Source organism: Rutilus rutilus, assembly GCF_951802725.1.
Source record: "Rutilus rutilus genome assembly, chromosome: 17".
In the NCBI taxonomy this organism is placed as follows: domain Eukaryota; kingdom Metazoa; phylum Chordata; class Actinopteri; order Cypriniformes; family Leuciscidae; genus Rutilus; species Rutilus rutilus.
In genome coordinates this window covers 14594023-14621767 of record NC_140230.1, presented here as the reverse complement: position 1 = coordinate 14621767, position 27745 = coordinate 14594023, and the positions used below count along the sequence as shown (strand labels likewise).

Here is a 27745-nt window from a genome sequence, read left to right as displayed (position 1 = left end):
AACAGGAATAAATTAAATTAAATATATTAAAATAGAAAACAGTTATGTTAATATATGTACACACGAACGTACACACGCACACACACACACGTTGGGTTTTCCTATTTTATGGGGACAACACACACACACACACACATCATCTACATATATTCACATACTGTAACATTTTGATTTTTCAGCATGATGAATATCTTCATTGATGACTAAATAAAAATATCTTGCCAACAAAATGTTCACTCCATAAAACACACATGAGCTCATTTCTTTGCTGGTTTGGTCAATTTTTTTTCTAAAAGTATATCTTTATTCAGATCAAGCTATACCTGAAAAGAGCTTTGAGGTTCTCTGGTAGCTCAGTTCGTCCAGCATATCCAGGGTTCATTGTGATGAAGATCCCAACAGAGGGCTTCAAGCTAATCTCTTCATCTAGGAAGAAAAACCTGCAGAGGACCATGGGTAAAATGGGTAAAACATGCCAACAAGTCATGTTAACCATTCAGAAAATCTAAAAATAAAAAACACTTACCTTTCCCTCTTGTTGCGAATTGCATCCTGTATGGTCTTCACCTGTACTGCCACCACAGACAGCACTTCCACAGCTATTCGGTTAAATTCATCAAAGCAGCCCCAAGCTCCAGTTTGTGCCAGGCCTTTAAAGATGTTCCCTATGGACTGAATGACAAAACAAGTCATGGAAAGACTTAACAGAACCAAACCAACAGTGGTTAAGAAAAAGAACTTCCAAAACATCAACCAACTGTGATAAAGTTTCAAACAGAGCAGTCATTGATTTCTTTCAATTAAGAGGCAGAATCCTATTCGGCAAAGTAATTATATGCATTAGGAGCTCATCTGAACGGAGAATACACTAGTAATTGTGCTGTGGTGGCTGAGTCCCATCTCTGCTGGTATGTCTACCTTATAGTCCATCTGCTCAGAGCAGTTGAAGACGTACACCATGACCCCCAGAGCTTTGCCCAGGTCTTTAGTGGTTTCAGTCTTTCCTGTGCCAGCCGGTCCCGCTGGAGCACTGCTCATACTCAAGTGCAGTGACTGAGTCAGTGTTATATAGCACCTGCAATTCAAATAAGCAAAATCAAACACTGAATAAAAACAGCTATGGTAAGGCGGCTTTATGATCATTTCCATTAATAACATTATTATTACATGCAGTGTTGGGGGGTAACATATTATAAGTAATGTACATTAAGTAATCAGATTACTTTTTAAGTAAAGTAATGCATTACATTAAGAATTTAATTTAGACATTAACATTTTAGATACTTTTTTAATAGAGCAATTCATGTTAATTTTAGTTTAATTAATTTGCTTAAAAATTTGTTTAAACAGCTTAATTACAATTATCTTTCTTCACCAATACGTAGTCACTTCATGCATGCGCGGGAACAGACAAAAAGTACAAATAGTAGCAAAACTATTGTTTCAAAGAAAGTAGTACAGTAGGTAATATATAACCCGTAATGTTGAGATCTTTTGTATGGCATCCATAGCTCTAAGGGTCAGGAAATATTCTAAGTGTCAGAATATAATATTTTAAATGCGTTTTTAAAAGAAAATGTATGTTTGTAAGTACGTATGTTATTGTACGTATGTTATATAGGCCAAAAATAACTTCTCGGTAAAAAACTCATGCAAGGCCTGGACAGCGAGCCTCAGCCAGATTACTGTACATAAAAAGTAACCAAGTAATGAAATTAGTTACTTTTTTAGGGAGTATCGCAATAATGTAATGCATTACTTTTAAAAGTAACTTTCCCCAACACTGATTACATTATATGATGAAATACAGTAGTTACATTCAAAATGCGATACATATCATGACTCATGAGACGTTGATTCATATTTGTTTTAATGTTCTAATAATGTTAATTACTTTACGTTTATTATAAATTACGTTTGTTCAAAGTTATCTGGTCTTTAATAACAATCTCAAAAAACATAAAATATTTATACATTGTTCATGTAATGTTTTTTCGTTTGTTGTAGTTCATGTTCATCTAATGTTTTTAAGCACTACACTGTAATAATGATCAAAAAAGAAGTCACAAGACATATTTATAAGAAACAAACAATGGATGCTTTTTGTATATGAAATATACATGCAAGAAGATATAATATATTTTGACCCTAGGGTGAAAATAAACTCATTCTTTTCACATGCACTTTTTCACATCCACAATTTATTTATTTTTTGCAAATGTCAAACATTTCCATCTCAAATCACTGTATGTATTGTAATTAATAGCATTCTGTGGTGGAAATTATGGACATTTAAAAAAAAATTTTTATAAAATGGCAAACTTTTCGCTTGCTAAAGCTAATTTCATAGCTAGCATGGTATGTATGCACACTTAAGAGTTTCACACTTTTGTTGCATAATTTGACAGAATTAAAGCTGAACTGGAAATGATGCACAATATAAATAATATGATATTTATTTACCTTGAATTTATTTATCTTTGTTTTCTTCATTCTCCCTAACCAAGAACACTTATTTTTGAAAGTAAAACTTTATTAAGGGCCTACATGTTGGTCATTGTGGTCGTTAATATAGTCCTGAGGAACAGCTGCAATTTGTGTGAAAATAACTATGGTTATTTTAATAGTTTATAATAATATTCATATGACGACTTTTCATATTTTAAGAGTCAATGGTAAAACAATAAAATCTACATTATCTTCATTTGAAATCCAAAAGCAAAAGATGAAGGCATGGTAAAAAATAAAGTCTGTTCTAAATAATTTGTTTATTAAAAAAAATGTGAAGAAATTTATTTTCATATACGCATATGTGAATGTGCTATGAACTATGAATTAGTCTGAATGAACTATGGTTCTGTTTAGTAATAGTTTATCCATATTATAAAGTGTTACCGTTCTATTGTGTTTTATATTTGTTCGTTTTATTATTTCCTTTTTCTCCTGTATTTGCTTTATAAAACATCTTCTTGAAAAACCAATTATAAAAAAATGTATCAATAATTAATATATTCCGTATAGTATTACCAAAACATTTGACATAAAATTTAGTTCCCATTAGATAAAAATTGCAATAAATAAATAAATAAAAAAGAAGTTCTTGAGTTGCTCAGAGATCATTAGCTGATAAGGTACCTGTCTGTGAGAGGTGTAATGACCAGACGAGGCGTGTTGCCCAGGTATTCGTAGGAATAACGAAACTGGGCGTCGCAGATGTTGATGAAGCAGTGGTTTTGCTCCTCATCCCAGCTGTGGCGGAGCTGAGAGACCCAGACGAATGCCTGAGCACTGCTCACCTGGGTAAAGACAGCCTCAAACATTTGATAAGCCTACTCTAAATGCTCCCAACTCCCAACAATTAATTAATCAATTACTGCTTTTTAATTTAAAGCCCATTAAAATAATGACTGTTGAACTAAATGATTTAAAACAAGGAAACAGAACATCCTTTAGTCAACATGATCATTATTTACGAACCGCAGTAAACATGACCCAACCTTCTGAGCGATGAGTTTGGAGACCACATCTCTGGCGTGAACATCTATGGTGCACAGGGTCATGATCTTCTGCCTGTCACCCGGGTTCAGTTCCCCCAATAACATGTTTATCAAGGAGTTTAGCTGGGCAATCTGGAAAAGTAGGGCAGATACTTTAGAGTTTCAGAGGGCACAATGATGGCTTGTGAGAGCATACAGTGAGCTTTGTGGCCCCTGCTTACAGTAATTATATCAATTTACATGCCAGAGAGAAGTGGATGGTAATAACTGCGCTGACAGGGACTCAGGGTCATGTGTTCATCAGAGAAATCCCCCCACGTTTATGGAGCAAGGTCATATATTCCAGTTGGGAGGCCAAATAAGCACAGAGCTCGTTTATCAATGCTGGGGGGAACTGCAAGTGTGTAAGACTGTTTGACTATGAATAAGAGCGGCCAGCTGGTGTGTGTGTGACAATGAATGAGAGTGCTGGGTCAATATGTGTGTGTGTGTGTGCGTGTGTGTGAGTTGGGGGGAGGCGGTTAATAGGCGATACGGTGGATCCCTGTCACAGACAGGCAAATGAGATGTAATCTTCCTGCCTGTATTTGGTGTAAAAGCAGCTTAGGTTGTACTGCATTTATCACCCCATGCTGTCTGACAGCAACTCCAATCAGGGGCTTGAAGGGAAAGAGGCAGATTATTCAAACGCCGGCCAAGGACGCGCTAACCTTCCCTGCGTTAGATGACAGATACTGACGCTGCAGGGACGATATGGACGTGCTCGTGGCAGTCCACACGGATCAGCACTATTCGCTTCATCATAGTTACAATGAAGGAGTGGAGTGTGTTTTCAACGGCTTCATCATTGCCTAGTTCACACTACAGATGTGCTCTATCTGTGCTTGAAAATAGGGAGGCTAGCACTACCTAGAAAGGAAAAAGGTCTATTTACAGTAGGAGGAAGTGACTTTTAGGATGTGTTACACTATAAATCTCCTGTTCAAAATTAAAGTGTTTTTTAAGAGTCATTTGTTTCTGAATCGCACTACACTGGTTGTGCATTATGTTTTTGATTCTCTAAAAAGAACCAGCTCACTAGAGTCATTTGTTCATGAGTTGCACTACACTGGTAGCAATGTATGTTATCTGTTCACTAAAAAGAACCGTCTCATAAGAGCCATTTGTTCATGAAACATACTTCCCTGTATGTGTGGTATGTTTTTGAGTCATTAAAAATAACTGACTCATAAGAGTCATTTGTTTGTGAACAGGACTACACTAGTTGCACCATATGTTTCTGATTCACTAAGAAGGGGGCTCATAAGAGTCAATTGTTTGTAAATTGTTCGTAAATCAGACTACACTGGTTGTGCTGTATGTTTCTGATTCATTAAAAAGAACCAGCTCATAAGAGTCATTTGTTTGTGAACTGAACTACGATTGCTGTACCTTAATATTGCCTTATAAGAGTCAACGTTTCAGTGTCAACATGACTGAAAAAGAAGTTTTGACAAAGAAAAAGAAGTTTGTCGATTGTGAACAAGAATCTACTCTTTGTCATTCATTCAGTTTATTCAAAATGATGAATGTGTAAAAAAGTGTGCATACAGTACATAAGATCAACTGACCTGTTTCTTGTTGTAGTCTCTGAGTGCCGTCTCAAAACCCTCAGCCAGCCGCTCGAATGCTAGATTCACGTCGGCGGACCACCAGATCTGAGAGGCGGTGAGGACCACCTGAGCCGGCAGCTCCAAGACCCAGTGTTCCCGCGGGCGTTCCTCACACACGACCACGGCCTCGGCTATGTGCCTCCTCAATCCCTCCCTCATCACATCCTCCAGACAGTTCAGCCAGAGCTCAACCTGACAGAAAAATACTCACTCCGTAAAGAATAATCGGACAGATTACTATTATATCAGGGCCAATTACTCACACAAAATATTAAAAAACAAACAGACCTATAAAAATACTTCAACTGACCATGTTTTGTAAATGCTGGGAGATCCTAATTGCTAAAATGTCTTGCTAAAGTTATTTCTACCTGCAAGTATATTTCAGAGTGTCATCTGGTGTACATGTAGTTTTAATGATGTTTAAAACATTTTATTGTATTTTATAGATATCTAGATAATCTAATACTTATATTAATATTTGAAGGATTTGCTTTTGTATTTTATATACAAATAATACTTTAGATGTTATTATAATATTTATATTAATATTTTATAAAGAAATTTTTAATCTTTTTTAAAAAGTTTGCTTTTATCTTTTAAAAAAAAGTTACAACTTTTTAATATCTGTGTTTGATTTAATTAGATGCTTATGCAGGGTTTACCGGTCCAACGCAGTCACATGGCGAACAGAATGAAACATATTCTCTGTCTCTGCTGAACATTCCCACCGCTGATGTGGCCTTTCCCCCCTCCTTGTCAGAAAACTCCAGATCAGTCATACTGTCAAACAGCTTACCCAGGTGACGGGTAATCTAAAAAGCAATGAACCATAAAGCATTACTTTCACAGAACAATATATTGTAGACAGTACATCCGTGTACAAATGAATCAATCCGCGCAGTTATGCAGTTATGCATATCCATAGATAATGATATGATTGTGGATATATTTGCAATTCTTATTATAACTGAGGTACAATGAGAACGAGATGAAGCACTTTGACCCTGTTCTGGTTGAACGGTTCAGGAGAAAACCTGCACATATGTGGGAGGATCGGCTCAAAGAAGGATGTAGCCAGGGTTAGAATCAATCCATCTGTAGATCTTTCTCTTTTTTATCATAATGATATTTCACAGAGAAGCACTGCCCTTGGAATTATCACAGTGATGATGAAAAAGTTTAATCACAGAGATAAAGGTAACTGTACACAAATGAGAAGAGAGATGGGGAAGTATGGTACAATGTAAAATATATTTCCGTGAATCTCAGTCGCATTACCAGGAGAGAATGCATACTTTATAGTTGACCTGTTTATGGATTACTGTAATACTGAAATGAGCTGTATAATTAGAGAAATCTGAAACTAATTAAACTTTCAAACTGATTCAAACTACAGTAATAGACAGACTGTTATATAAAGTTGAATCAAGTTCAACTTAACTCCTAACTTTTAAAGCAGTACCTGTCTGGGCTGTCTGCCCTTGGAAAGGATGTCCAGTAAGTCTGCTGAAGAGAGGAAATAGAATCGCGGGAAAGCCATTCTCTTTGTCTCCAGGTATTTGGCTAAAGCTTTCTCACATACAGCAAGTCTAGGATAAATAACAGGAAATCAACAGAATGATTTACTGTATGCATCTCTCTTGAAACAATGCGTAACCATGCACACTTTTTAAGAGTTTACTGGAAAAGAGTAACCTTAAAACTTCACAAACCTCCTTTGCAGATCTTCAAGCATCGGTAGAAGATCGGGCTTGTTGGTTGCAGTAATTACGTTTTTTGTTTTGCCACTTTTGAGCATAAGGACCTTCACACATAAACAGACAAAAGTAAATATATATAAATATTTACATACCTGGTAGATGCATGCATCTACACTGAAAAAATAACATCTTTGTGCATTTTACATGGAATCACATTAAATAAAATAAATAATGTACAAAATAAGTGAATTGTATCAAATCATTAATTTAAATGTTAGTGCATATTAAGTATATTAATTTTACAGAAATACATTAATTTTATACAATTTTTACTCGTATTTACCTATTTTCTCCATCAGCAAATTAAATTGAAAGTGGTTAAAAGTGCAATGAACTTAATTGCAAGTTGTAACTTTAACAAGTTTACTTTTAAAATATAATTATTATCTTGATAATAATTAATATAACTGTACTTATATTAGTAACAATATAAATCTGTAATTCAAGTTTTCAATATATACAGTATACATACATAACATACACATACAGTATATATATACATTTATATATATATATATATATTGCGCAATGCTCTGGCATACTAATTTATTACAATAAATTAGTAATCTGTACAGAGAAACATCTCCTGGTTTTATTACATAATACATTTCATGTATTTCAGTACAATACTTTGACATCTCAATATCTTAAAATGAGCTTAACTAAAAAAAAAAAAACATACTGGCCCATATACTTATATCAGGCATGAAAATAGGTCAGGGGTAAAAAAGGTGAGAAGGATGCGGGCATGCGGCATATATAACCCCCACCCCCCAAAAATGTAATGAGTGAGTAACGTGTAAGAGTTAACTCGAACAGATGAAATTCTGACTTATTAATAAAATTGAATTATACTCCATAGTGATAAATGCCCCCCCAAAACCTGTAAGCTGCATTGGCATAGTATTACCAGTGTTTGTCACAGGACTTTTGGATCACTGTGATGAGTGGACCTCTGGCACTCTAGGGGGGTTCGGGGGCATGCTCCCCCGTAAGAAAATTTTGTGCTTTTTAATGTTAAATTCATCAATCTGGTGCAAATTAAACAAAGAAATTTTCAAAACTCTTTTAGTTACAGTGTCTGTACTGCTACAATAATAGTTATAATATTAATCCCATGATAGTAATAGCCATATATTGTAAAACAAATGCATTAAAAAATAGAGGAAACTTTCATAATTAGTTTTGTACTAATTTCTATACTGGAAAGAGTATATTTCTATACTTCACATTAAAGATGTGATTGGGCTAGCCCAGTGTAAATCAATAAAAGAACCAATGGGCCGCTGATCTACGTGTTTCATCGGGTGTCAGAGAAAAAAAAAAACTATTTACTACTATTTATCACTTATTAAAAATGCCCCAAACCAGTCGTCTGTATGATAATCTGAAACAAGGACTGGTGAGCCGTTGTCCTGCCTCACTTCACAGATGCTGAGTGAAAGGAGAATTATAGAATGAAAGGATACTCATTTATATGACACTTTATTCATCAGGAGAACAGCTCGTTCCGCGCGTCATACGTCGTCCTTTCAGTTTCGGTTTTCAATCGATCAAGTTTTTTCACGTTCTCTCTGTAAACCACCCCTTTCAATCCGATCGAAATTATTTGTAATAGAGCTGACACTTTAAGTTTTTAACGGGTTATGTACTTGTTATTAATGTTTTTATGAAATATCTCTAGTGAATGCATTATCATATCACCGTATTATTTACCGCCATGCGAGCCACAAATTAAAGCTTGGCGAGCCACATGAGGCTCGCGAGCCGCGCAATGAATAACACTGCTCACTGTTACTTGTTCCTGCTCGCTCAGCGATCACGGCGCCCGCGCCCGCTCGCGATATCATCTCGCCCACTATGTCAAAATGTAAAAATAATGCCATTGGCAACATTGCTGTCTGTATCTGACAGGACAGTTAACATTGTAAACTAACTTACCTCAGGCTTGCTTTCCGACGTGCGGTTCTTTGATCGGCAGTTGTCAGACTTTGAAAACATTTCTGCCCTAACGTTACTCTGACTCATATTGGCTGTCATGTTTCGGCATTAGGAATGATGATTGTTTTTTAAAGCTGCGAAGTTTATTGTAACTTTATAGGGGATAAATGCTGGCCTCGGCCTCGACCACGACCCCCCCACCCCCAATAAATATTTTCTCATCGGATCTGCACAAATCACGTAGGTGACCCTTTTAGGTTTTAAAACGGCGATTTTCGCCGAAAGGTGAGGAGTTTTCATGCCTGTTATATGTAATATGATTCTGAAATCCCTGTATGTTTGGCAAATCTTTACAGAAAGCATGTAAAACATCTTTAACTTTGCATGCAGCACACCAGTAATCAGTGTACATGACATGAAGTCAAGCATACCTTAAAGTCAGAATCAATGGAGCCGAACTGATGTGCCTCCTCCGGCAGCTGGTGTTGAATGTCTTCGGAGCCCATGAAGATGCTCTCCAGGTGAGCCCAGGTCCTCTGCACCTCCAGCCACAGAAGCAGCACTGAGTCAGCCCGAGTCAGCTGGGCCTGTAGCGCCAACACCTGTCCGTGGAAGAATGTTGCCTGCTTACTGTGCAGCAACACCTGCAGCTGCACCTGAGAGACAAACAGAGATGCATACAGAGTCAGCAGCCAACAGCAAGGACAGTTTCTTGTGCAGCCTCTTATTGTTAAAGGGGTCATGAACTGAGAATTAAAATGTTCCTTGATCTTTTGACAGTTAAGAGGTTGTTATACTATAAAAAATATCCTGTAAGTTTCAAAACGAAAAAAATGTGTTATTCCAAAAACAGCTTTTATTGAAATCTGTCACAACAATGACAGTTTGTATTCGGTGCATTTCACTGTGGATTATTTGGTATTTGGTCACAATTTCGACACGGGCTTTGCAAACAGACTTTTACGATATGGATCTGCCAGCAACACCACAAACATGTAAGTAACCATGTTTATTCTAATGCCTGTTTATTCTAATGCCTGATCTGTGATCAGTGATTTCTGATGTGTAATCACATTCAGAAAGATTATCTTTCTCTCAAAATCGTTCAATACTGTTTATGCATCAGAAAATCAAGCTAGTGACTAAACTATCAACTTCACGTCGTTTCTCTTAGTAGGATGAAAATAATCTTATTTAAACTGTGATTAATATATATACAGAAAGCGATCAAAGAACGCTCCCTTTCCAATCACCCAAGCTGCCAATCACACAGCGCAAGTTTATTTGGACACTTGCCAAAACTCGTTATGAAATCAACGATGCTGTTACTGTATTTACATCGTGTTTGCATTGTTATTTGGTGAAAGCATTTGCGAGAGTGCAGAAATTGCGTTGCAATGATGAGATAACTTCATTCACGGGATCAACAGACTGTCTTTCATCTGTTCAATGCTCATCACTGTAACCTTTCATGTGTTGGGAATAGATCTAAATATAATGCTATAATCATTACTTTTCACGATTCGTTAATCTCGATAGCTGTAATAGTAAAAACGTAGTAAAAGATTTTGAGAGAGAGAGTTCCACATGTAATGCTAGCTATTTCATATGCAAAGATGTCAGTCAATCACTGCAGTGGACTTTTACACTGAAATCTCACAGCAGACACGCCCCTTCAAGCAGAGCGTTCAAATCAGAGGCTAAAATCAGGCTAGGAAAAATGTATTTTATTTCTAAATTCTGACATTTATTTTATGTAAAAATCATACTAACATTATAAGGACACATTATAAAATAATCAAATAATCCAGTTCATGACACCTTTAACTTTTATGATCTTGTGTTTCAGATTTATCTGAATCGCTCCTCCTTAACAGCTTAAACTCATCTGGGAAGGTTTCTCACTAGATGCCGGAACATGGCTTCAGTGATTCAGCCTCCCATTTACACACAAGAGCATGAGGGAGAAACTGGAAGCACATTCTCTAGAATGTCATTGTATGCATTAAGATTAACCTTCAAAGATATTACTGGAATAGCCAAATCAAAGTCCTATTCACACCAAGTCCAAAAATGCTTTGTGCATTAGTATGTATTGATTTAAACTGAAACAACTTCACAATGATAATGAGGCCCTTTTTATTTGCAGAGATGCCAAACAATTCATTAAGATAACTGAACGCTTTTTGTTTGTTTGTTTGATTGTTTGTTTTTGTGGTTACACTATATTTGGATAGTCCACTTAAGACATTATACTAACTATAAGTAACGTTGCAACTACACATCAACTAGCAGTCAGAGTATTAGTGGACTGGTAGATTTAGGGTTAGTAGAAATAGTTGACATAGTTGCAAAGTTATTTATAGTCAATAGAATGTCTGTTGGGGAGCATCACAATAAAGTGTTAGCAGATATTAAGCAGACAGTCTACTAATACTCTATGACTGCTAATTGACATGTTGCAAAGTTACTTATAGTTAGTAGAATGTCTAAAGTAGACCATTGAAATGAAGTGTTACTGTTTTTTAGAGAAAGCATCACAATCAGTGTAAATAAAATGTATTAAATGTAGTGATTATGTCTGAACTTGAGTGGATGTCAATGGATGAGAGGGAGGGTGTTTGTGATGCTAATGTATTGTTTGTGTTCATAACGGCAAGTTCAAATACAAATATTAAAAATAAAAAATAAAAAAACAAATAAAGATGAATACCATTTACAGCCTAAAGTTCAGATCACATTTGGAGGATATCAGGTTTGCAAAAAAAAGAATTTTGATTTTGATATCTCCAATGCAATTTGCCTATGTTGTTTTTGTGTCCACATTGTGTTAATGCCCTTCTGTTGGCTTTAATGTTTTCAGACATGTGGGTGTAAGTGGGCCGGCTTCGCACAGACGGCAGACTTATTGTCAACAGTGATGTGTTTGGCTAGATTTTGGCCCCTACACATACAGCGTGATAACAAAGACAGCAATGTGTGGTCTCTATAAATCAGATGTGTGAATACAGGCGGCTGACAATGAAAGATCGTTCTCTCGGCACAGTGGGATGGTCTTAGAGAAGGAGATAAAGACCCTGGCCACACCAACCTTATTTTGCCAAGCAACAACTTTGTTAACATTTCCGATAAGCTAAGAAAACACACATACATACATACATGTTTTTTTGACAAACTGCCCATAACTGTGATTGCATGTGCCATTTTAGAGATGTTTATACCTGACTCTCCTCCAGACTCTCTATAAGTTCATCACTGCAATTCAGCATTGGTGTAGCGGTGTGGTAATGCTCTTTATAAGAAAACTCCATCCGTGCCCACATCTGGCTGATTTCAGTCAATACCTTCAAAACAATTAAAGAAATGTTGCACTCATTTTCAGAGCATGTATCGCAGTGACTGAGGCTTGAGAGAGGTACTGTATGAGATAGAACCTTCTCAGTGGACATCTCTTTGACTGCTCTCCCAACTGTACAGAGCACCACATCTTCATATCTGTGCAGCTGCAAAGCCAGTAAATCCTCAAGAGTTGTATCTTCAGTTAGGGTGAAATCAACCTAAGAGAATGGTGTTCAAAAAGTTCAAAAGAACAGTATTTATTTAAAATAGAATCTTTTGTAAAATTATAAATGTCTTTACTGTTACTTTTGATCAATTTAATGCATCCTTGCTGAATAAACATATTAATTTCTTTTTTTCTTTTTTTTATGTGTACTGACCCCAAACTTTTGAACGGTAGTGTATAATGTTACAAAATATTTCCATTTGAGAAAAATGCAGTATTTTTAACTTTCTCTTCATCTAAGAATCCTGAAAAAAAAAATTTACACAACTATTTTCAACATTGATAATAACAATAAATGTTTCTTGAGCAGCAAATCGGCATATTATAATGATTTCTGAAGGAGTAATGATGCTAAATAATTCAGCTTTGATCACAGGGATAAATTACATTTTCAAATAGAAAACAGTTATTTAAAATTGTAATAATATTTCACCATATTATTGTTTTTTTATTTGTATTTGTAACCAAGTGAATACAGCCTTGGTGAGCATAAGAGACTTCTATTCAAAACAAAAAAAAATCTTACGATCCAAAACTTTGGAACGGCGGTGTATATGTTCACAGAGAAATCTAACAACATTTTGTGACGCTTATGCTTATAATAATAAATAAAAAAAATGTGTTATATATATATATATATATATATATATATATATATAATTTTTTTTTTTTTTTTTAAGATATTTCGATATTTTTACGAGATTTCTTTCTACCAGGGAGCACAAAATGAAAAGTTTAGCTGCCTTTTTCTACACAATAGAAGTGAATAGTGACCATCAACCTAAAATGCTATTGTATGGCTTTCAAAAGACTTGCAATATAGTAGAGCACACATCATTTTATGGTGGGTTTTTTTTTTAGGTCACTTTCATTGTATGGAAAAGATCAGTATCAGTCAGTGGAAGAAAGACAATCATATAATTTGGAGCCTAAATTAAAATTTCATTCATATAAATTAAATGTTTTACCAGGAGTGTTAAGGGTTGTTTGATCCACGCTTTTGAGATAGTTAATAAAATTCAGTACAGTAAATATATTTTTCAGTCTCTAAGAGGAATAACATTTATATTGCACATCTACCACCCTCTTTCTCACCCCGGTCGTCCTGACCAGCTGGGCCCAGTGTCTGTCTCTCATGGTCGGGTTCAGTAGCTCTGTCACAGCCCTGAGAGAAGCCAACAGATCTCTGAGCACATGGTCCAGACTCAAATACACGTCCCAAACACGGGCCTCTTTATCAAGAACCTGCATTTCCTGGCCAAACATGAAATCAGTGTTAGACACTATGAACAAAAACCTTCCAAAATGTGTTTGGGTTGGTGATTTCTAGTACACTGATACTGGCATTCTTACCTTTGTAAACCTCCTCAGCTCTGTCTCTATGTGTTCTACATTGATCTTTCTCCATTTTGTCCCTGTCCAGACAGCTACACAGCACTGTGAGGACACAATATTACATTAAGTAGAGTTGACAGTTCAAGCAAAATTGAAAGCTCAAATTAGGAAAAGGATGATCCACCTGAACACATATCCGCAGATCCCAGAGCTGTTTCAAAACAGCAATGTCTCTCCGACAGATTCTGAGTTGCTTAGAGTCAGGGCTGCTCACTTCAAACAGCTTACAGGACTCCTGGAGATCTGCATTCTCCTCTTCTAAAACCAGCATCTCCCTGTGAAACTAACAAACACAGTATAACACAAACCGTCAATGTATGTAAATGATTGAAAATAAGACTCTGATATGATGGATTGTTTGAATTAGAAGTAATAAACATTTACTTTATCCAGGCGCACATATGGTTTCTCTGTGTTGTACTGGAGAGGAGCTTCTGTTTTGAACCTCCCTCGAAAATGATTCAGTTTTTTCTATGAAGAGAGACATGAATCAGCAAAAAAATAAGCATATTTAACCTGAAGTTGCTATAAAAAGTTTCAGACTTCCAAACCTAAAAACATTTAATTTAGCTTAAAGTCAAAGTTTACACTTTTAATAAATATTAAAACTTAGCAAATGAGGACCCTCACCTCAAAGGCCAAACACTTCCTACGGATAACGGCCACCTCTGCAGTATGAAGAGGAGCAACCTCATGTTTCACTGTCCAGGCCAACTTCTTCATGCTGTTCCACTTCTCTGGCAACTCCTGATGGTTAAGTAAAAGCTTTTCATTCAGAATAGTTTACAGCTAGGGATGCAAGAATGTTAAAATGCTAGACAGTACAAATATAATCCAATAATTATTTTAATGTTTTGGCCAATATAAAAAAATCTATACTATTTTGCCTAAATAAATTAATAATAAAAACACAAATCAATCATTTTAAATGTTAAAGTGAATTTAGGCATCACATAATTTAGGGATGCACGATATATCGGCCACCATATCGGTATCCGCTGATATGTGTTAATTTTAAATGTTATGGTTATTGGCCCAATAAGAACATTAGATAAATAATGGATTACTTCCTTCAGCTGAGACACTTCAGATGCGCACTGTTCGATGTTGTTGACTTGCTTGAAATCATTTCAAAAAGGAAATTACAGTTAAGTGCAACATGTCATATAAGCTACATAAAATTATAATGAGAACATCATTATAATTGTGTGCTTGGGTCATGGATTTAATGGTGAGACTTTTGTTTTTGCTCTCAAAAATTATATAAATATATCGGTTATCGGCCAAAATGTTCATATCAGTGCACCCCCTAGCATCATTATAATGTACAGTATGAAAGATGAATAATCATTTTGATATTATATATACAGTAGCACTATCTATTTATTAACAGTGTTATTCAATTATTAAGTAAGATTAGCTTCAAGTCAGCATTAGATTAAAATAGGGAATCGGGAACATGAGCATTTAAATGCACAAATAAATAACCACTATCAATATCCAGTATCAATATTGGATATAATGTATAAAAAGATACTTTTTTGAAAAATTCTCTAAATTACATTAAAAACTAAATATAAAACTGACTTCTAACTTAAAATACTATGCAATTATGAAATAAAAATGAGTGAGAAAAATGCTAAATAAAAACTTTTTTACTAGTGGTCTCAAACTGTTGGAGAATTTTTTTTTTTTATTTAAATTTAATTTAGAGATTAAAGATTCATTTACAGATTAATTTGAGGTCGGTAAGATATTCTAATGTTTTTTGTAATGTTTGCAAGTCTCTTATGCTCTACAAGGCTGCATTTATTTGATCAAATATAGAGTAAAACAGTAATATTGTGAAATATTATACGCTTTTTCAAGAATCTTTGATGAATGGAAAGTTCAAAAGAACAGATTTTTCTAAAATATATATATATATATAACATTTTAATCAATTTAATGCATGGGGCTGTCAAATACTCTCACCTCAAGCTGCATATGGACACACTCAGATAGGGTCTCTCCATATTGCTCCAGAAGAGTGACCACTTCACGAACAGGTTCAAAAAGCTGGTCAGTACAAGACTGCCTGTTTTTGACAGCCAGCAGGAAACCCATCACCTGTACAAGAGCCTGGTAGTCTCCACTACACACCGGCTCTTTAAGCCTAGATTCCGCCTGGAGCATGAACTCCTTTAGTTCAGCAATACTGAAGACATCAAGATTACAAACCAGCAGAAATCAATTGCGTTTATTGATTGAGTACAGCATTTGGAGTTTGGAGGAAAATTGGGGCATTAAAGTGATTTTTTCTATGTAATTACGGAAAGGTCTCTCACCTGCCGGTTACATAAGACATCAGGTGCTCCTTAAACATCCAGCTCCATTTTTTTATTATGTTTAAAAGACTCATCTTGAATGAACGGATATCCACTCTAAACCAACCATTAAATACCTGCCAATCCTCCAAACGGCTGACCTCTGCATGCAATTCTTCATAATGATTCATCTGTTGTGAAAGGAGACATCTCACTAATAAAATGACAAACCCTTCATACTGCTCTTAAAACAGTGTATGGACAGACATCTATCTCCATTTAGATATAAATATATGCTGTACCAAATTAGTAACTCTGTTTCAAAAGCTGATATTCATGGAGAAACATTAAAAGCAGTGTAGTTTCACCTGCTCTTTGAATTGCACTGTGGTGGGAGGATTTTCTGGAAATGCATCCTCTCCAAATGCTTCCACCTCTTGAGCTGTCAGTGCATGACCATAGAGGAGGAACTGCCTGAGAAACTCAACCCTGTCATCAAGCCACAGGGGACCGTAGCGGATAAATGTGTCCTGGTATTGTAAGGCTTTCTTCATGACTTCATCAACTCTCTCCATCACTTCATGCCGGAGATCTAAGAGGTCAAACATGTCCTCGACGTCAACCTAAATGCATAAAGTCAAAAATATTATGTACAAAAAACAAAACAAAAAACATTACTGCAAGAAATCTTTCTGATATAGATTAGACAGGAATAGAGAAAGAAAGTGGACCAAATATCTGTGAAAATTATTCTATTTTACACTTTTCGAAATGCATTTTATTCATTCAAATTATATTAATATTTGTAATTATCATGTTATATTAAGAGTATCAATTCATTTACATTGTTAATATAACAAAGAAATATATTTTTTTATTAAATTTTTTTTATTGATATTATTTGTCAAAATTCTTAAAGGAACACTCCACCGTTTTTTGAAATAGGGCTTATTCACCTTCTTTCCTACATTTAGATAGGTGGGCAAATGCATTTTTGTCTCAGTGCATGCATTGTTTTAGTTTGACAGGGTCGGCGCTAGCTTAGCTTAGCATAATGAATGGAATCCTTTGTTGCCAGCTAGCATGTCCTGAGTAAAAGTGATATAAAAATAAAAAAAAAACACCTAATTACTTCTTGTGGCCTGCGTATTCACAACAAGTACAAATAGCGATGCAGATTAACACTAGGTGATTTCCTATGCAGATATTGACTTGGGACTATATTAGGGGGAAGCACAGGCAAAGCACTGCTACTTGGGCGCAGAGATATCACGCCCAAGTAGCAGTGCTTCGCCTGTGCTTCCCCCTAATATAGTCCTTAATATATAAGTCAATATCTGCCTAGGAAATCGCCTAGTGTTAATCTGCATCGCTATCTGTACTTCTTGTGAATACGCAGGCCACAAGAAGTAATTAGGTGTTTTTTTGTTTGTTTTTTATATCACTTTTACTCAGGACATGCTAGCTGGCAACAAAGGATTCCATTCATTATGCTAAGCTAAGCTAGCGCCGACCCTGTCAAACTAAAACAATGCATGTACTGAGACAAAAATGCATTTGCCCACCTATCTAAATGTAGGAAAGAAGGTGAATAAGCCCTATTTCAAAAAACGGTGGAGTGTTCCTTTAAAATGTGTTACATATCTCTTTTTCTGTAATTGCAGCATGCATTCAACCTGACATAAAGTTTGTGCAAAACGTGATGATCAAGTTTTCCAAGCATGATTTGAACATTTTCCAACTGCAATTTCATCTTCAGCACAAGCAAGAAATCTGACCCTTTATTTTTAAACAAAGATCACGTGGCAAAAAAATTAGCTTTTTTGACTAGTGACCTAGAAAATATTATGTTTCTAATACTGCAGAATTTCCATTTACCATGTAGACAATTCTTTGTTTTAAATGTGTATAAATCCTAAAACTTTCAATTCCTTATTTATTTCCGGGTTTCAATTTTAATTTAAATCCCAGATTTTCAATATGACCTCAGACTTTTGGAATCCGCTGTAAATTCACCTGGTAGTCTTCCACGTTTAGGTGAGGTGCCACCCTCTTCACCTGAGCAGACATCTTGAACACATCACCTAGTAATTGTTCCACCAGTTCGTAAAGTCCATCACCACCATCTCGATCCAGAGATGGTTTAAACGTAATCTCAGATCCCATCAGTAGCATTTGAGACTCAAACAGGGGAGCCTGCCTCACTGAGCTCTCCATATTCTCAATGAAATACGCCAGTGAAGTTGAGATAGCACTGAAAAATCCCTCCACCACCATATCATCCACATGATCCAAATAGGCTTTCCATGCATCTGAAGAACTATCCGCTGCAAAAAGGACCATGTTCTCCTGGAAAAGATACAAGAAATAAATGTTAGACAAAATGTGTACAAAAATAATCTATAAAAAAGACTGACTCACTTGTAACAAATTATGGATCGTTTCTCCATCTTTCCTGAGGTTGTTGTAGCTTTTTGCCACTCTTGCTGCTCTATCTTCCAGTTGTAATATCGAGTCTTTCTTAAGGTCTTTTCTGCAGAACATCGGCTGTTTGCTCCATCCACTCATCAGAACGTCAATCATCTCAATGTTGTCTTTAGTTTTCTGAAGTCTTCTCTCCAGCTGATAGACTGTGTCCTGAAGTGTGCAGATGTAGTCCCAGCTGTTCTGGCTTTGCCATGTAAGCTCACTTTCTGCTTGATGCAGTTGCCGGTCAACAATCTCCATCTCCTCTTTTATAAGAGGAGCCTCCACTTCAAGAGTCGTCTGTTTCACCTTATTGTACCACTGCACCAGTAAATGTAGGCTCCCAAGGTTCTAATGGAGATCAGGTTATATACTCATAATGTACATCCAGAATGTAAAAAACAAATTTAACTAATAACAGACAAGCTGAGCATTCACTAACCTTAAAGAACATCTTTCTATTTTCATACACCTTCAAAGCAGCAGAAGGGATGTTCATCTGATTAAGGATTTTTAGGTGTTTCACATCCTTGAGCACAGCAATCAGCTAAGGTGAAGAAGTTCAATATTATGCAGATGAATACAATGAACAAATTGTCAAAATTAGACGCTCTTGCATTTGAAATTGATGCCTTATGCTGATGCCTTATTTTAAATGTATTTTCTTCACCTCTTGATTGACGTTAACTGACAGTAGGTCAGTGCTGGGATCTCTTTTGATTAGGGGCCAATCCAGGTTCGTCTGGCAGACCTGGGTAATATCACTACACCAGCTCAAATAGACCTGCTTCTCATACTCATCTAAATGAGAAGACATCTCCAGGTATTTATGATAGACCAGCTCCATCTCTTCTCCTTCCATACTCCTGTAATATGCCCCAACCTCTTTAGATTCATTTGAATTATACAAAAAAAAAGATTTTGATCTCAGTAGAATTTAAAAACACTTACAGCTCCATAACAAATCGAAGATTGTTCCAAGGGATTTGAATTCTGTCTCGAAGCATTTTTGCCCACTTCAGAGCCCCTGTCATAGCAGGCATGTTCTTGCTCAAATGCATTTTATTCCTCGTTTTCTGTAATTACATGATGAATTACACAAGGTGCTTTTTGTACAAGAACTACAATCTATTAAAAAACAACTACTTTACCTGCTCAAGATGAGAATCAAACAGGTGTTTGCAACTGTCCAGCTCCTCTCCAAAAAGTTCAACCACTTTGGAGAAATTCGGAATAAAAGTTTCCTTTATGATGGCTCTGTCCAAGAGGGGCTTGAGCACAGTGATCAGCTTCAAACATATGCAGATTGAAAGGTGGGTTACATAAGTTAAGCTATATTCTGCTTTTCCTAATCATTTGCCTAAATCCAGCTCATCGGAATTACTTACTTTGAAAACTGATTCCAATCCTGAACAATCTTGGAAGGCGAGGCACAAAATACTGGACAGACGTCGATCAAAATCTGCAACTTTTTCTTGGAAACTTGAAAAGTCTTTTTCAAAATCCTATATCAGATGTATTAGAATGTATAAGTAATTATCTGTTAAACAATGCATGCTGATATTGAAATACATTTTGCTAATGACATTAAAAGTTTTAAACATACACTATAATGTGTTAACAAAACGTTACATGATACACAGAAGAAAAATTATGATTTATGAGGACCACTAAGCCTTGGAGGATAAAAAAAAAAAAAAAAAAAAAAGGTTTGGCTAAATCAGGCATTATTTGTATCCAAACATACGCTTTATAAGAAAGCTCCATAAAATGAGCTGTCACAATGAGACCAGTATACAGTATATTTCACAGAAATGAAAACAGTGAGAGTTATATCTGTTATTGCATCAAACACTCATATATCATGTTATCTACACTGACATATTCAGTGGGGCATTGCTATTGTACTACCAGACATCCAGCGGTTTAAGCTAACATGGCAAATGTCTGTTTCTATATAACTTACTGGGAGTTTTGTTATCTTATGGCTGATTCTATCTCAAGCAAGGAATATAAAACCATGAAGGAATAAAACCTGAGAAGTCAAATCGAGTGGATTGTATTCTTGATCCCTCATGTCTTTGCAGAGCTGGAGAAACTCTGTATGTAGGCGAGAGACCTGCTCAGTGTAAACTCTTCCTCTGATACCTCCAAAAAACAACTTCTCCAACCTTTGGAACTCCAGCATAGTGGAGAAAAGGGCCTGGAAAACATAATTTTTCTAAATGTTACTGTCAACCCAAAACAAATAGTAATGGATATTACTACTCGCATCAAATAAAACTGAACGGTGACTGAAAGTGAAAGTACATGTTAACACCTCAAAAGATCTACTGCTTACCTTCAACTGTAAAACACGAGCCAAGAAGCCATCAAATCGAGTAAAAACAAGAGCCGAAGGGAAATCCCAGCACTTTGCTGTGGAATAATGACTGGCCAAAGCAGCCAATTTCTGTCTGTATGTCTTGAACGTTTCCCTGACACACCTGAAAACTCCCACCACAGTCTGTAACTTCTCCAAAGCATCTTCAGTCTCTTCTTTCATCAGCTCGTCCACACCAAGATATGAAGCGGCCTAGTTGGAGGAAAGATTGACATTTTGGTTACAAGAACAACATTTTAATCTATATTCTAACAATAGCCATGGCTGACTCACAAATTGATTAATAACACATAGACATTATTGGACATTAAACATTATTTTCAAATATGTACAAAGTAAAAAGTACTTTTTAAAATATCATGAATTATTTATATTATTTTAAATAAAAAATAAAAAACATTTAGGGAGCTAACCCTGCCTTGTCATAAAATATATATATATTTTAAGAGACATATTGACCTTAACACACAGTTTTGTGTTTATGCATGTTGGTCACATGACATGACTTTTATTTGGAAGACAAACGTTTTTCCAATAATACACACTAAGCATATTCAAAGACTTGTCAAATTGTCATACCTGCTGAATGAGCAGGTTGCAGAGCTCCTGCAGCAGCGCAACAATGCGTGCAGGTGAACAATAGAAAGAACAGTGAATCCAGACCAGAAATATAAGATGAAAGACTGGTGGAATGAGTGTATGGATGTATGAGAACTCATCCTCCTCCAGTTGAGAAAGCAATGATCCAAGTGGCTGAAGGTGAAGATCTATAGCCCTGGCTTCCTGCAAAGCTGAGGGACAAATACACATAAACGATAACTGGGCAGAATGTTAACAGAACGGCATTAAAGGCAAAACGTATGAACGTTCATCCAAAAATGAAAATGTTGTCATAATTTACTCACCCTCAAGTCGTTCCAAACCTGTATGAATTTTTTCTTCTGCTGAATACAAAAGAAGATATTTTGAAGAATATGGGAAACCAAACAGTTGATATTATTCAGCCATATTATTCTTTTCCCATACTGTGGAACTCAATGGGGCCCATGAACTGTTTGGTTTCCCATATTCTTCAAAATAACTTCTTTTGTGTTGTGTTTTTGTGTGAAAGAAATTCATACAGGTTTGGAACAACTTGAAGGTGAGTAAATGATGACAGAATTTTCATTTTTGGGTGAACTATCCCTTTAAGTAGCAGAAGGAACAAGAGAAAATTGAACTGCATTAATCAAATGTGGCAGAACCATCACATGTCTTACCATTAAAAACAGCCTCTGTCAAAGCTTTGAATGGTGGGAAATAACTGCTGTCTATTGTTTCCAGAATCCTGATCATTTTCTGAACACAAGGATTCTGTAGCTGGGGTTTACAAAGACATAGTTCATTATCAAACATTCCTGCTTTACACACTGTAAAAATGCTTGTTGCTGGACAAACCTGATCATAAATACTCTGTATGTTCGTTTTCCTGGACCTCCAGAAGTCAAGTTCAGCTTTTGGTCCAGGGTTCAACCCCTTCACAATCAATTCAGCAGAGTCTGCTCTTAAGACTTTATGGATCATGTGCATCCAGCTGATGACCATAGACTCTACTGCATGTATCATGGCTCTGTTGCGACTGTTGTGCCTTGTTTGCAAATAAGAAATGGATTTTTGTTTTAGACAAAATGAAGGCAATTGATGCTTTTTAATATTACTTTGTGTGCATCTATCTATAAATCAGATTACAAGACAATAACATGAAAGAAAACAACATATTAGTTGAAATGAGGCCAAAACCAAGATTTTAGACAGAATTAAGATACATGACTGCTGGCTTTAGTGATCAAACACTTCTTTAAGGGAAGTACCTACACCATTGTTCAAAAGTTTAGGGTTGGTAAGTTTTTTTTTTTTTAATTTTTTAAATAGTCAAATAAATAAGTCTCTTATGCTCACAAAAGCTGCATTTATTTGATCAAAAATACAATAAAAATAGTAATATTATAAAATATTATTACAATTTAAAATAAATGTTTTCTATCTTAGTATATTTTAAAATGTAATTTATTTCTGCTGGCCTGGCAAAGCTGAATTTTCAGCATCATTGCGCCAGTCTTCAGTGTCTCATGATCCTTCAGAATTCAGTCTTATATGATGATTTGATGCTCAAGAAACATTTATCATTACCATCAGCTGAAAAGTTATGATGCTTAATATTTTTTGAGAAAACCATGTTTTTTTATGGATTCTTTGACGAACACAACAGAAGAAAGCATTTATTTAAAAAAAAAAAAAAATTGTCTTTAACAATGTTAGTCTTTATGATCAATTTACTACATCCTTGCTGAATAAAAAATATTAATTTCTTCTTTACAAAACAAATCTTACCGACCACAAACTTTTCAACAGTATTGTAAATTATGCAAAAAAAGAAATCAACAATACTCATACAGTGTGATCGTTTCCTCTTGACATTGATCTATCCATTCTCTGATGGCGGGAATGGGAAGAACAGTTTTGCCATAATACTGTCCTCTCACCACGGTGACCTTGCTTTGCAAATTCTCGATGTGATGTGACATATCCTGTGATATTATATTCGGCCACATTTGGTGATTCTTCTTGTTCGACAGAAGTGGCAGACACACCTTAATGCAAAATATTGACAAATTTTAAAGCCTTTTAACACTTAACTGGAAATTATTAGGCTTATACATTCAAATTGTATACTTCTTTTCAATTCTGTTCCGAAAGATGAAAATATAACACTCCACACTTGATGGTGGGCATACCTGCTAATATTCCATTTCATTGTGTAGCCTATTTATTTACTTTTTTGACAGCAAATCAAACAGTTGTGGACCTGAGAGTCTACAAGTGTTCATTACCTTCTCCATGGTGTCCGACAGCTGTGGCAGAAAGGAAGGTGACAGCGCCCCAAAAAGTAAAGAACCCCTATAGTTTTGTGGGAGGATGGGGGCATTTCCTTTTTTGAGAATGTAAACTTCCTTGTCTTTACAGAGATGACAAGCCTAAAGTGAACATATAAAACAACGGGTAATTGTTGCTGTGTGGAATACACCTGTGATTTATGATTTTGCATGCACTGAATAGGCCTATATTAATATCAGACAGAAATGTAAACACACAACGAGGCCTTTTTGGTCACTTACCTCTGTAGAAACAGCGAGAGTATTGGACGCTGTTACGCTGAAAAATAACAGTCTAATAGGCGTTTCGAAAAACGTTGTAAAAAGTATTTTGTTTTTTTCAGCGTTGACACATTTTTCCCACGTATCAGTTTCGAGTCTGAGCATCCGGCAAATTGTCTCGCCTAAATACTGCACCCTGAGGTCTTCCGAAAAAGCTGTTTCTTCCTCTTCTGACATGTTTGTTGTCCTTGTGGAACGGACGCAAACAGTCCAAAAACCTATTTTTAAAAAGTTGACGCGTGTTTTCTAACTAAAAGCATGAGGAACGCGAGCAGTGTCACGTGTTTACATATTGCGTTTCATGTACGCTGAAGAGATTTAATTCGGAAACAGTGCAAAAAGAGGCGGTACAGCGTCCAGTTTCCTTGGTTACCTTCTAACATGCACCCCCACCCAGGCCACACGACAGTCATTCAAACCAAAAAGTTGGTCTCATTTGACAGAAGAAAGGAAGGAACACTGTAAAAATTGATCAGTTGACTTAACTTTAAAAAAACTGAGGAAACCCGTTACCTTAAAATTATTAAGTAAATAAACTTTTTATTTATTTTTTTTATATCTTTTTTAAGTCAACTGATCACTTTGTACAGTGAAGGAAGGGATGAAGGAAGGAAGAAACAAACAGGATGGAAACCATCAGGACAAAAAAGGTGTGAGAGATTGAGCGTGAGTTTACATGATTATGTTAACTCCTTTTTTCCCTATGATATTTTGATAATATAGGCCATAGATTTCGAATGAGAGACAAGACATTTCAGCTGACACAAAATCCACTGCAAATACTTATTAATGTTTGTAATATTGTTTTCCCCAAGTAAAACAATACCAAGTTCCCAGGAAATTAATTTGAAATATCCGCAGAAAGAAAGAAGAAAAAAAAAATGAAGAAACGCCTAATACTTCTTAACAAATTGTCGTTTTTTTTTTTTTTCATTCATTTATTTCTTAATGGCATGGAAAAGTGGTAACACCTACTCAAATCTAAAAATATTTAAAATACACCCCTATTGAAAAAATATAAAAATCTACTGATGCATGTTTATTGTGTCATTCTTCTTGCAAATTCAAATTTTAACATTCTTAAAAATAAATGTATATTCTTAAGAAGTAAAAAAAATATAGCACTCTTAATACTTCTCAAACTGATATAGGCCATTGTTAAGATTTTAAATGATTTCAATTAGCATTTAAAAAAACAGCCCAACAAAACTGATGATTACATGTGCACATGTGATGTTACATTCTAGGCTACTGTATGTCTCTCACACACTTCCATTGTTGCACAACGGAAGATTCCCTGTTCACAAGTTGTGTAACTGAGTGTTAAATGAATTCTTCAGAAGGCCTCTGCTGACTTTCACGTGAGTGCACCAATAATGCCCTCTAGGGGCCTGGACCATTGAAACACACTAATAAGCGCTGACTGCAGTGCTGTCGACGAACAGACGTGCTGTGCCTGATCACACTGCCTGATGAGCGCTGGAAGCTCCTTACAATTCTGCCCTCCTTTTGGGAACTGTTTGCCACATAATTGGTAGTTTCTAACTAAATCTAAGGAACATATTTAAGCATGAGGAGTCAATATAAAAACTAGCGGAGATAATTAGTAGCCTAAATATCTTTTGCGTCTCTTATTGTTAGCCTCAAAATATATCGGATTGGACTTTTATTTTCAAATATACACTAATTTAGACTATTTATCCGTTTATATATTCGCTCACTCGTTGTTCCCTAGAGTCCTAACATTCTGTATGCAATGAGCCAGTGCGCGATTTCCAATGATTTCAGACACAGTCACTGTTTGTGGCAAATTCTCTGAGGCTTCGCGCCGAAGCACGTCACATACTTCCAATGGAAGTCACTTGCTCCTCCTGGCGTTAACACTCTTGGAAACCATGGGAATGTCGTTTGAACTGAACAGAATGCGATATCCGGCCACATGCGGCCTTCCTATGAGTGGCCCCGCGGTGTTATGCAAGCTTCATAAAAGAACAAATTTGTTATCCTCCACCCGAGGGCATCTGTTGATGGATACGTCCTCCAGGGGTCGAGAGGAAGTAACCATTCAACAGCCGCTGCTTATCTTGCTTTAGCCTACTTGTTTTAAGTGTTCCTCACTTAAGATAGGACAGACTGAAGTGCTCCACTTGGAAGGTAATAAACGCCTTTTTTATTTTATTTTTGATGGCGAGTAGCCACGGATTCCTTCCTGAACAAACTGGCTGCTCTTCAGGTTAGGCTGATAAACTGTATGATCACTTCTGGAACATTCCCTTGAGGCGGGGAAGGAATTCCAGGAGTTTCGAATTTGAATAAATAAAACTGCGGGAGCATTTTATTAGAACATGCTAACATGACACATAATGTTATTATTAACCCCATAGGGCAAAAAGTAGCGTTTGTTTGTGTAGGGAGAGGGAGGAGAGAGATTTTGAGCATTCCCACAGGAAATGCGTTACCCACATGTGTCCAGTCGGAAGCTTTATCCTTTTTAATAAACCCCGAAAAGACTGGAGGTATACCCTATTGACCTTAAAGAAGATTAAAACAGCATACTATTTCTCATAAACCAAGTGCATTATCACACAGTGTAATGTGACCGTATCCGAACTTTCAATTTATTCTCACCTTTAACACTGATGAAACAGTTTAGTAGCCTAGTAGTAGTATTTGAGATATATATATATATATATATATATATATATATATATATATATATATATATATATATATACACACACACACACACACACACACACACACACACACATACGTATATATATATATATATATATATATATATATATATATACACACACACACACACACACATACACATATATATATTTAGTTAGTTATTTTATATGCAGATGCCCCATAGACCCCTCTGCCAGCTTCCCCCTTTGGGATGACAGAGTGTGGGGTGCAGGGTCTGTGGCGTTGAACCGTTTTGTCTGAGATTTCTCAGGGGCCTGTGTGGCATTAGTCTATACGTGGCCTTTTGATTCCTTAATCCCAGCACAGGCGGCCCAACACTGGCAGCCGATGAGATATTCCTCTCACAGCCCGTGATTTACGACCTTGCAGCCCGGCACTTAGTACAGAGAGATCACAGGTGCTTCTGAGGCCAGAATAAAAGTTTTAATATGCACACCCTGTGATCCCGACACATTCTGCACACTGGCTTCACTGCCCAAAGAGGATGGGTCAATAAATGCTTAAAAAATTCATCCAAGACTGCAAAGTAGACTCGGCTATCCAACCGCAGCTGAAAAGTTTTCAAATTATAAAGAATTCTTACTCTAAATTGCTTAAAGTGTTTGCTGAATGAAAAACATCTATAGGCTATACTCAAATAACCCTTCTGGCTCTGACATGTTTTTCCAATGTGTAATCTGAATCATTATTATGATAAGCTGTTTCAAGTTCTCAGGTACAATAACAGGTTTCTGATTATTTTAAACGGAAGGAAAGGAAATACTCAACAATAAATACTTTTTATTTCATTTACAGAATGTTAACAAAACATTATAAGGGAGTAAAAACTGGACGAAAAAGACTTTAGTCCTCTACACTCTAAAAA

The 27745-nt window shown here is 36.0% G+C and overlaps 1 protein-coding gene across 1 annotated transcript in view; it reads right to left on the bottom strand.

Annotated features, from left to right (window-relative positions):
• Positions 1 to 24339, bottom strand: part of LOC311306929 (dynein axonemal heavy chain 11) — a gene marked incomplete at its 5' end in the record, with an annotated part of 77016 nt that extends 52677 nt beyond the window's left edge. Inside the window, 35 exons of the mRNA XM_084435564.1 lie at positions 324 to 440; positions 527 to 672; positions 919 to 1075; positions 3136 to 3296; positions 3498 to 3629; positions 5108 to 5341; positions 5815 to 5964; positions 6615 to 6741; positions 6865 to 6956; positions 9285 to 9509; positions 12075 to 12197; positions 12288 to 12410; positions 13514 to 13672; positions 13772 to 13855; positions 13938 to 14096; positions 14198 to 14284; positions 14444 to 14560; positions 15788 to 16010; positions 16141 to 16310; positions 16488 to 16742; positions 18136 to 18468; positions 18541 to 18936; positions 19028 to 19132; positions 19256 to 19451; positions 19537 to 19661; positions 19737 to 19874; positions 19974 to 20090; positions 20621 to 20788; positions 20927 to 21160; positions 21548 to 21759; positions 22228 to 22327; positions 22406 to 22595; positions 23402 to 23598; positions 23839 to 23982; positions 24124 to 24339. Coding sequence (XP_084291690.1) covers positions 324 to 440; positions 527 to 672; positions 919 to 1075; positions 3136 to 3296; positions 3498 to 3629; positions 5108 to 5341; positions 5815 to 5964; positions 6615 to 6741; positions 6865 to 6956; positions 9285 to 9509; positions 12075 to 12197; positions 12288 to 12410; positions 13514 to 13672; positions 13772 to 13855; positions 13938 to 14096; positions 14198 to 14284; positions 14444 to 14560; positions 15788 to 16010; positions 16141 to 16310; positions 16488 to 16742; positions 18136 to 18468; positions 18541 to 18936; positions 19028 to 19132; positions 19256 to 19451; positions 19537 to 19661; positions 19737 to 19874; positions 19974 to 20090; positions 20621 to 20788; positions 20927 to 21160; positions 21548 to 21759; positions 22228 to 22327; positions 22406 to 22595; positions 23402 to 23598; positions 23839 to 23982; positions 24124 to 24339 — 5912 coding nt within the window. The remainder of the gene's footprint in view (positions 1 to 323; positions 441 to 526; positions 673 to 918; positions 1076 to 3135; positions 3297 to 3497; positions 3630 to 5107; positions 5342 to 5814; positions 5965 to 6614; positions 6742 to 6864; positions 6957 to 9284; positions 9510 to 12074; positions 12198 to 12287; positions 12411 to 13513; positions 13673 to 13771; positions 13856 to 13937; positions 14097 to 14197; positions 14285 to 14443; positions 14561 to 15787; positions 16011 to 16140; positions 16311 to 16487; positions 16743 to 18135; positions 18469 to 18540; positions 18937 to 19027; positions 19133 to 19255; positions 19452 to 19536; positions 19662 to 19736; positions 19875 to 19973; positions 20091 to 20620; positions 20789 to 20926; positions 21161 to 21547; positions 21760 to 22227; positions 22328 to 22405; positions 22596 to 23401; positions 23599 to 23838; positions 23983 to 24123) is intronic.
• Positions 24340 to 27745: the final 3406 nt, after the last annotated feature.